This window comes from Carlito syrichta, unplaced genomic scaffold (assembly GCF_000164805.1).
Source record: "Carlito syrichta isolate Samal-C Ts95f unplaced genomic scaffold, Tarsius_syrichta-2.0.1 Scaffold254036, whole genome shotgun sequence".
Taxonomy (NCBI): domain Eukaryota; kingdom Metazoa; phylum Chordata; class Mammalia; order Primates; family Tarsiidae; genus Carlito; species Carlito syrichta.
The window spans coordinates 453,963-465,339 of record NW_007198132.1 but is presented as its reverse complement, the minus strand read 5'-3'; the positions used below and the strand labels follow the sequence as shown (position 1 = coordinate 465,339).

General features: G+C 37.3%; 1 protein-coding gene across 5 annotated transcripts in view; it reads right to left on the bottom strand.

The window, feature by feature from the left end:
• MICU1 (mitochondrial calcium uptake 1) overlaps nt 1–11,377 on the bottom strand; it is a 198,374-nt gene that overhangs the window by 185,109 nt on the left and 1,888 nt on the right. For all 5 annotated transcript variants that reach the window (XM_008052026.2, XM_008052027.2, XM_021709539.1 and 2 more), the window contains exon 2: nt 418–586. In XM_008052026.2, the coding sequence (XP_008050217.1) occupies nt 418–586 (169 nt within the window). The remainder of the gene's footprint in view (nt 1–417; nt 587–11,377) is intronic.

The following is an 11,377-nucleotide window of genomic DNA, read 5'->3' as shown; positions in this document are numbered from 1 at the left end:
GACCTCATCTCTACAATAAATCAAAAATTAGCCGGGTGTGGTAGCGCGTGCCTGTAGTTCAGCTACTTGGAAGGTTGAGGCAGAAGGATCGCCGGAGCCCAGCAGGTCGAGGCTGCAGTGGCCGGGAGTTGCCACTGCACTCCAGTCTGGGAGACAGAGTGAGACTCCAACTCAAAAAAAAGATTAAAAAAAATAGAAAAACAACATGTTAATCCTGGTTACGGATCCTAGATCCTTTTAGCTACCGCTTTAACCTCATATTCCAGAGTACTTTTGGTTTAGAAAATGGAAAACTGCAAAGAGGTGAATAACTTGAAAGCGAGTATGAATGATATGAAATACATGATAAAAAAAGTGAACTGCATTATTCTACTTTAGGATATAGTTATGGTTAACTAATAAGACTGTGTTCCATACTTTTCTGTCTCTGAATCCAGAACGTTTCTTTTTTTTCTCTTCTGGATAAGGTTCAGGATCTGTAGCCTTTTTTTCATGGTTACAAACTTCCCCTTCATCTCTATTCTTCTCTTTTTCACCAATTTCAGCCTTTAAGTTGTTTACAGATGGTGGAGATTCTGCATGGGCCCTGAATAAGCAAAAAAAGGAGTCTGGATTAACCATGAAAGTCCATTATGCTAACCAAATAAGCAAAAAGACACAGCTTAGCAGGAGCAACAGCAATAAAATTTGTCAAAAATTCTACATAAAGAAGTTCCTTTAAAAAATTAAAACAGAACTATCATATCATCTCTGGGTATATAGCCAAAAGAACTGAAAACAGGATCTCAAAGAGATATTTGCACACCCATGTCCACAGCAGCACCATCACAATAGCTGAAATGTAAAAAAAGCCCAGAAATCCACTGGCAGATAAATGGGTAAACAAAATGTGATATATTCATATAATGGAACATTATTCAGCCTGAAAAAAGAATGAAATCCTGTTACATGCTACAACATGGATAAACCTTGAGGACACTATGCTAAGCGAAATAAGCCAGTCCAAAAAATACAAATACTGTATGAGTCCACTCATATAAGCTACCTAGAGTTCTTAATTTGTAGAAACAGAAAGTAGAATGATGGTTACCAGGGGCTGATAGAAGGGGAAACAAGGAAGTTGCTTTTGAATGAGTACAGATGCAAGATGAAAATGTTCTGGAGATCTGTTTCACAATGATGTAAATATACTTAACGTTACTGAACTATATACTTTAAAATGGCTAAGATGGTACGTTTTATGTTATGTGTCTTTTACCACAATAAAAAAGTACATAAATAAAGAAGGAATAGGGGCCCAAAAGAATTAAAAACAAGTATTGCAGTAGTTGAAACCACTCAGTAATGACATAAAAATAAAATTAATTAAACATTACAGAACTGATGAAACACAACGATACACAAAAAGAAGAATTTTGCCACCAGCCATAATGGAGCAACTGTACTGGATTTGACTTTCCACAGGAGGGGAAAATACAGAAAATTGAGCAAAATATATCATCAATCAATGGTTCTCAGATACTGCAAAATAGATAGCAATTCTAAAAAAAGTAAGGTCTATAATTGCCTGGAAATTCAGTCTGGAGATATTTTCCAGGCCACAAACAAGACTCAAGCAAAATACAATGATCTTGCTAAACTGAGGTGACAAAGATAAAAACTTGGAGAAGCTGAGATACCTGGAATTGAAGAAGCCAAACAGAGAAAGAGCTCCAAGACGCTACATGGAAGGCTCATGAGCACTGAGTTAATACTTATCAATGTATTCTTAGGATGAAACTACCCAAAATAATTACCAAGGCCTATAGGCCAAATAACGTCTAGGGCTCATAAGCAGGTAATGTTACAGTTCTGACAAGTCAGAGCAGAGCAACCTCATTGAAAACCCAAGGAATTTAGTAACAGCGAAGAAGGACCATGCTATATCAGTAAGGTTCAATTAGCCTTAGAGAAGAGGGTATGACTGAAGATGCTTTAAAAAAAAAAAAGTTTAATAACAAGCTTTGGAAGATCAAGCAGGTTCTCTAGTAAATTAACTGCCACATTGAATATTAAGAACAGCCACACTGAAAACTAAAAATCAATACTTGTAAAGAAAAATAACAAATTCCAAACACTAAGCCATATAAAATTCATAATGCATAAAACTGAATTAAAAGATTCTTAGGCAGACTTCAGCAAGACTGTCCCAGGCCTTATTCTCCCTTAGAAAAAAAACAACTGAACAAAGATATACCAACCAAAATACCTTTAGGAGAATTCCAGAATCCAGTTGAAAGATTGTAGTACCCCAGGCAAAGCTCATAAAGCTAAGAACAGCCATATTGAAACAAGTAAGAAAAGCAATTTCACTTTACTTGCATCAGCTCCTTCCCAACACAGACACAGCTGAGCACAGAGAGAGAACACCCCAGTTGGAGACTTCTAGGGAAAAGGGTGGGAGGTATCACTACATAGGCTTAGCAGATAAGATACCACAGGAAAAGAGATAGTGATCTTGATGACATAACAATCAAAACTACCAAAACTGAACACAGAGAGGGGAAAAAAAAAAGGCTGAACAAAAGATAAACAGAACTTTAGTGACGTGGGACAATATTAGATGGGCTAGCACAGAGGTGTCCAACCTTTTGGCTAGGTCACTGAGTAACCTTTTGGCTTCTCTGGGATGCATCAAGTAAAGAGGAATTGCCTTGGGTCACATATAAATTATACACTATAGTTTGTATATACACATAATAAGATTTCTTCACTTTTAAATAATTTTTATGGCCGGGTTCGGAGGCTCAACCTGTAGTCCCGCATTTTGGGAGGCTGAGGGGAGTGAATTGCCTGAGCCTGCCTGGGCAACTTGGCGAGACCTCATCTCTACAATAAATCAAAAAAGTTAGCCGGGCATGGTAGCGTGTGCCTGTAGTTACAGCTACTTGAAAGCCTGAGGCAGAAGGATCACCAGAGCCCAGCAGGTCGAGGCTGCGGTGGCTGGGAGTGTGCCACTGCACTCCCGTCTGGGTGACAGAGTGAGACTCCAACTCAAAAAAAAAAAATAATAATTTTTATTATCAAGTTTAGAAAAATGAGAACAATATAAAATTAGTGGGAAATCTGACCTTGTCTTTGTAAAACTAATCTATCAATGTCTGGTTTGATTAAAGTGGTTACAATTCTTAGTTCTCAAGGTGTTCATCAGAAATGTTTGTTCGAATCTTGCTCTTTGTGTGCTTCATAACTGAAAACAGCTGCTCACAAATGTGTGTGCTGCAAAAAAGCGGTATCACAAGACATGATTGTGAACTTCAAAAATAGAACTACACATGGAGTCACGAAGGAAATAAACACTGGAAAAAACACATGATGTTAAAAGATATTGTGGGGCCGCATTACTAGCTGTCACGGGCCACATGTGGCTTACAGGCCATGGGTTGAACATACATGCCTGGTTTAGCACATGAGGGAATAAAGTTCAAGAAAGTATGTGGAAGTGGGGGACAAAAAAAATTAATGAAAAAAATGGATAAAAATTGTTAAATTTTATGAAAACTATAAATTCACAGGTCCAAGAATGTCTATAAATCCTCAAACAGTATAAACACAAAGTAAAATGCATGAAAACACACCATAATCAACTTGCTGAAAACCAATGATAAAGAAAAATCATAAAAGTCAGATTCTGATATATGTTACAACATGGACAAACCTTAAAAACATTATGCTAAGTTAAATAAACCATACAGAAAAGAATAAACACTGTATAATTCCATTTACATAGGTACCTAAAAGAATCAAATTCACAGAAACAGAAAACCAAGGGATGGAGGGAGAGGGGACTAAGGAGTTATTTAATGGATATAAAGTTTTGGTTTGAAATGAAGAAAGCGTTCTGGAGATGGATGGTGGTGATGGTTGCACAAAATGTATAAGGTCACTTAACTGAAACATGGTTAAAATGCTAAATTTTATGTTATATATATTTTACTACAATTATTAAATGCGTATCTGAATATAGTGAGGATAACAAACTAAAAAAATACAAGAGGAAGACAAGTGAATGGTATCCTTAAAGTGCTAACAAGAAAAAGATCATCCAAGATTTCTCTATCCAATGAAACTATCCTTCAAAAGTAAAGGCAATGTATTTTCAGAAGAAAACTGACAGAATTCATTACCAGCAAACACTCCTAAAAATACTAAAAGAAATACCTTCAGACTAAAGAAGAATGACACTAGATAGAAACTTAGACCAATATAAAGGTATGTAGAGTTACCAGAAATAGTTAATTAGTGAGTAAATATAACAAACTTTTTATACTTTTTAGAATTTCTTTAAAAGACAGCCAGGAGCAGTAGTGTGTGCCTAAGGTCCCAGGTCCTTGGGAGACTGATAAGGGAGGATCATTTGAGCTCAGGACTTCGAGGCCGGCCTGGGCAATATAACAAGACCCCATCTCAAAAAACAAACAAACAAGCCGGGTTCGGTGGCTCAGCCTATAATCCCGCACTTTGGGAGGCAGAGGCGAGTACACTGCCTGAGCCCACAGGTTCGAGACCCACTCGGGCAACTTGGTGAGACCTCATCTCTAATAAAAATCAAAAATTAGTCGGGTGTGGCAGCGCGTGCCTCTAGTTCCAGTTACTTGGAAGGCTGAGGCGGAAGGATTGCCAGAGCCCAGCAGGTCGAGGCTGCGGTGGCCAGGAACGGCCACTGCACTCCAGTCCGGGCAACAGAGTGAGACTCCAACTAAAACAAACAAACAAACAAACAAACAAACAAAAACAAATAAATACAAAACTGTCAAAAGCAAAAATAACAAAAAAGTATTATGAGATTTATAGCATATGTAGGTATAAAATGTACAACAATAATATCACAATGAACAGGTGAAGAAAAATAAAAGTATACTCTTATAAAGTTCTTACACATATGGAAATTAATGTATATTATTTTTAAATAGATTATAATAAGTTCAAGATATATGCTATAAATTCAAGATAAGTCTGGGCTTGGTGGCTCAGTCTGTAATCCCAGCACTTTGGGAGGCCGAGGTGAGTGGACTGCCTGAGCCCACGGGATCAAGACCAGCCCGGACAACTTGGTGAGACATCATCTCTACAACAAATAAAAAATTAGCCGGGCATGGTAGTGCGCACCTGTAGTTCTGACTACTTGGAAGTCTGAGGCAAAAGGATCACTGGAGCCCAGCAGGTCAAGGCTGCGGTGGTCAGAAGCGTGCCACTGCACTCCAGTCTGAGCGACAGAGTGAGACTCCCACTCAAAAAAAAAAAAAACTAGTCGAATGTGGTAGCGCACATCTGTAGTTCCAGCTACTTGGAAGGCTGAGGTGGAAGAATCACCAAAGACCGGCAGGTTGACACTGGGGTGGCTGTTGAATGTCCCAATCCAGCCTGGGTGACAGAGTGAGATTCCAACTCAAATAAAATAAAATAAAATAAAATAAATAAATTCAAGATCAGGGATTGGCAAACTACGGCCCATAGGTCAAATCCAGACTTGTAAAGTCCCTGAGCTAAGAATGATTTCTACATTTTAAATGATCAAAAAGAATCAAAAGAATAATAATATTTTGTGATACATAAAAATCATATGGAATTCACATTTCAGTATCCATCTAGTTTTACTGGAACACAGCCATGCTCATTCATTTATATATTGCCTATGGCTGCTTTTTCACTATAACAGCAGCTGCAACAGTAGTCATAACAGAGATGATATAATACTTGTTTTCTGGTCCTTTACAGAAAATGTATTCCAATCCCTGCTTCACAGCAATCAAGGAAGGAAGGAAGGAAGGGAGGGGGATAAAGGTGGTGGAGAGAGAAGAGAAGGAAAGAGGGGGAGGAGTAGGGAAGGAGAAAGAAAAAGAAGGAAGGAAGAAAAGAAGGAAGGAAGGAAGGAAGCCAGGCTTGGTGTCTCAGCCTGTAATCCCAGCACTTTGGGAGGCCAAGGCGAGTGGATTGCCTGAGCCTGCAGGTTGAAGACCAGTCCGGGCAAATTAGCCAGACACAGCAGCATGTGCCCATAGTTCTGGCTACTTGGAAGGCTGAGGTGGAAGGATCGCTGGAACCCAGCAGGTTGACGTTGGGGTGGCCGTGAACGTGCCACTGCCCTCCAGCCAGGGTGACGGAGTGAGATTCCAACTTAAAAAAAAAAAAGTTGAATAAAAGAAATAAAAAGTAGATATGACAAATATAAAACAAATGTCAAGATGGTAAATTTGAACACAACAGCTTAAATAATTACTTTCAATGAAAACGGTCCAAATGCCTTAAATAAAAGACAGATCTGTCAGGCGTGGTGGCTCATGCCTGTAATCCTAGTACTTCTGGAGGTGAGGTGGGAGGATTGCTTGAGCTCAGGAGCTCAAGGCCAACCTCAGCAACATAGCGGGACCTAATCTCTATAAAAGAAACAAAAAATTAGCCGGGCATGGTGGTGTACCCCTGTACTCCCAGCTACCCAGGAGGTTAAGGTACAATGATTGCCTGAACTCAGGTCAAGTCTGCAGTAAGCCATTATCATGCCACTGAAATATTAAAACCTGAATTTTGGAAATAGGAAATTCAGATTTAGACAGTTTGCCCAAGTTCACATAGCCGGGGTTTGACTCTAGGTAATCAGACTCCAAACTCTGAATCCTTTGAATACATCAAAGTATATTTTTTGAGACTGAAGTAAAAACCAAATTAAAATGTGATAAATGTTGTTTCACTAACAGTACTCTAATATGGTTTCCAAAGATAATATTTATGGTAATTCATGTGAGAGACTTAAAAAGTTCATTTAGACGGTATATTTGGTTTTTTACATATACTTAGTTGTCATTAGGTATATGTAATTTACACTCATTTATTACCTGCAAACATTTCAAATTGTAAACTGTGTTATCTACATCTTTAAAACTGTCTATTAACAACACATACTAAATATACTTTTTTGTTAAAGAAAAAAGATTGAGGATAAAAAAGATTTGTATTCTTTATTTCTGCATTAGATTATTTTAGGTCAAAATGATGCTCTTTTTGTAATTTAAATACTGAATTTTACAGTTAAAAATTATACAGTACCCACCTTTAAAAAAAAACTTTGTATCTTACTACTGCTTATTTAATAATAAAAAAGAGGAAAAAACAGTTTAAAAATTAAATGACAAGCCCTATACTTGTATCCTTCTACAAGATGACATATTTATTTTAGGGAGTCTATGCTATTGACATTGCTCTCACTTTAAGTATGAGAAATTTCAACAAGTTTTGTTGGGTGTTTCAAAGCTTAAGCATAAGTATAGTTCATCTCATCATAACTTCTATAAGGCACAACAGAGGCCTAAAACTGACAACCTTACAACACTAAAATCCTGACACTTAGCGTATTTATGATTTTGAAAAATTCACAAAATTAGTATCTGTGACAAAACTATACATATTAGAAAAATCCTGATATTGGAAATGTTTGGGATTAAAAAATTATAAATAGTGTACCAACAAAAATGTGAATCTGCTTCCCTTTACATAACACCCTAAACCATCTTCCTATTCTTTTTCTGGGGGTAATATTTAACAAAGTAGCAAAACATAAATTAAGAAAAATAAAATAACCTAACTTGTTTATCAGTGCTAAACCTGAATCTTATAAGCAAATTGTCTATGGGGAAGAAAAAGATTACAAACTTCTCAAACATATAAACCATCAAACAACTTCTCAACTTCTTCTAGTACAGTTTGCCATCTTTGGTTAAATGTACCTACATGGAACTATGTAATTCTACTGTAGGAAAACATCTCTGAAGAAACTGTGAAATGTTGTCTATTTATTGCAGCTAAAAAACAAAATCTATTTCCCAGTTCTCCTTTTATCCTTCTCTTCCTCTCTCCCTTTCACCTCTCTTTGTCCATCAGTATAAGATGTATCTCTCTGTATCTATCTCTTCTTGTCAATTATACCCAGAAAAAGTTCTAAGCCTATCCAATCCTTTCAAAGAGTTCTGTACCCACATCAGCATTTCCAACGAGTAGTTAGTGTCTTTCAGCACTCCAGTTGTTTCCATTGTTATTGCTATATTAACTCTCCTAAAACCTGTTATGAGACTCTTGCTTTAAAACCTCTGAGGTCACTACTGTCTAGAGATTAAAATTCTAACTCCTTAATAGTATACATGGTCTTTTATATCATGACCCCAACTTTTTTGGAAAACCATTATTTTCTGCCAACACTCTTCTTTCCTCACCATCATCCATCGTCACATATATCCAGTAATAACAACATGTATTGATAGTGTCCTACATGCCAAGCACTTTCTACAAAAGACTATTTTATTTTACAAAACTATGTGCCCAGCACCGTTCTAAGCATTTAAGAAATAACTCACTTATCTTCATAACATTGCTATGAAATGGTTACTATCATTATCCTGATTTTACAGATGAAGAAACCTAAGCACATACACACATCCACTCATACATTGCTGATGGGAATGAAAAACAGTTTGGAGGTTTCTCAAAATGTTAAAAAGACTTATCATATAATCCAATAATTTCATTACTAGGTATACTACACATGAGAAATAAAACATACTTCACCCAAAAACTTACACAGGAACGTTCACAGCAGCATTATTTATAACAGCTGAAAAAGGACAAACAACCCAAATGTTCATCAACAAATGAATAGGTAAATATACTGTACTATAACAATTCAGTAGAGACGAGATCTCGCTATGGTGCTCAGGCTGGTCTCGAATTCTCCTGCCTTGACCTCTCAAAGTGTTAGGATTACAGGCATGGCCACGGCACTATTTGGCCATAAAAAGGAATGAAGTACTACTGAGATGCTATTGAAAACATTAAACTAACTGAATGAAGTAAGTCAAAATGATCATATGTTATGATCAGAAAAGGCAAGTCTATAGACAGAAAGTAGATTAGTAGTTGCCTAGGGCTTGAGATGGAGAAAATGGAAGGTAATTGCTAAAAGGCATAGGATTTCTTTAAAGTATAATGAGGGCCGAGTGCCATGGCCATGACTGTAATCCTAAAACTTTGAGAGGTCAAGGCAGGAGAATTCGAGACCAGCCTGAGCACCATAGTGAGACTTCCTCTCTACAAAAAAATCAAAAATTATCCAAGCATGGTCGATTGCTTGAGCCCAAGAGGTTGAGGCTGTGGTGAGCTGTGATTGTGTCACTGTACTCCAGCTTGGCAACAGAATAACACCCTGTCTCACACACACAAAAACACATATAACAAAATATTCTGGAATTAGATAGTGGTGATGGCTAAATACTTTGTGAAAATACTAAAAACAACTAGGAAAAAACAGTGATTGTAAACTTTAAGTTAGTAAAACGTGTGATGTGTGAATTATATCTAAATAATGCTATTACCAAAAAAAAAAAAATTGACAACATATGTGCAAGATTGATACACTGAAAATCACAAAACACTGCTAAGAGAAATTTCAAAAGACCAAAATAAATGAAAAGTATACAGTGTTCATGGATTGAAAGGCTAAATATTAAGATGCAAATTATCCTCAACTTGATCTACATATATAATACAATCTCATTTAAAAACTCAGCAGGATCCTCTGTAAAACTGACAGACTGATTAAATGGAAATGTAAGACCCTAAAAGACTAAAAAGAAAAAAATTTGAAGAAAAACCAGTAAAGTTGGAAGACTTAAATATTTGTTGTTAAGACTTACTATAGAGCCATAGTAATCAACTAGCCTAAAGAAAGACACAGATTAATGAAACAGAATACAGCGTCCATAAATAAACCCATACATACACTGATAATTGATTTTCAACAGAAGCACCAACATAATTCAATTGTAAAAAGATGGTCTTTCAACAAATGATGTCAGAATTACTAGATATCCATAAGGGATTGGGGGAAAAAAAAAAAAGCCCAACCTCTACCTAATATCAAACATTGGAATAACCCAAAATCAATCCTAGACCTAAATAAAAACTAAAACTTAAAAAACATAGAAGGAAATCGCTACATCTGGAGATAGGCAAACATTTTCTAGATAACAAAAAGCACTAACTATGTAAGAAAATATTGATTAAACTGGGCTTCATTAAATTAAAAAACTTCGGACACTGTGAAAGAAATAAAAAGACAAGATTGGGAGAAAATATTTACAATAAATGTTGACAAAGGTCTTATGTCCAGAATACATTTAAAAAAAACTTTCAGAGTTCAATAGTATGACAATTCAATTTTTTTAAAGCAGGCAATTTTAATAGCTATTTAACAAAAGAGGACACAGAAATGACTAGTAAGTCCAGGAAAAGATGCTCAGCAGCATTAGTGATTGGGTAAACACAAGTTCAAACCACAGTGAAATGCCAAAATACATCCACCAGAATGACTAAAATAAAAAAGACTGACAACAACAACGGCTGGTGAGCAAGTTTGAGTCTTGTGCATTATTGGCAGGAGTGTATAATGGTACAAAGAAATGAAAAATTTATACATGAATTATCAAACCAGTATTATTAATGAGAACAAAAAACTGAAAACAACCCAAATGTCCTTCAACTGGTAAATGAATCAATAAACTATGACATTCACACAAAGGAATACTATTAATTGTAAAAAGAATACAAACTTTTGATACATATAAGTAAATCTCAAAAACATTAGGCTGAGTGAAAGATGCCAGATCAAAAAGATACATTATTTCTGAGTCCCATAAAAATCAGATCAGGAGCCGGGCTCGGTGGCTCAGCCTGTAATCCCGTGCCTTTGGGAGGCTGAGGTGAGTGGATTGCCTGAGCCTGTGGGTTCGAGACCCGCCTGGGCAGCAAGACCTCATCTCTACAATAAATCAAAAAATCAGCTGGGCGTGGTGGCGCATGTCTGTAATTCCGGCTACTCGGAAGGCTGAGGCGGAAGGATCGCCAGAGCCTGGCAGGTCGAGGCTGCGGTGGCCAGGAGCGGCCACTGCACTCCAGTCTGGGTGACAGAGTGAGATTCCAACTCAAAAAAAAAAAATCAGATCAGGGCCAGGTGTGGTAGCTCAAGCCTGTAATCCTAGCACTTTGGGAAGCCAAGGTGAGGGGATTGCCTGAGCCCATGGATTCTAGAACAGCTTGGGCAAATTGGCTAGACCTCATCTCTACAATAAATCAAAACAATTAGCCACGCGTGGTAGCGCATGCCTGTGGTTCCGGCTACTTGGAAGGCTGAGGAGGAAGGATCACCTGAGCCCAGCAGATCAACACTGGGGTGGCCATGAGTATGCCACTGCACTCCAGCCTGTAATCCCAGTACTTTGGGAGGTGGGTGAGTAGATTGCCTGAGCCCATGGGTTCGAGACCAGCCTGGGCAACTTGGTGAGACCTCATCTTT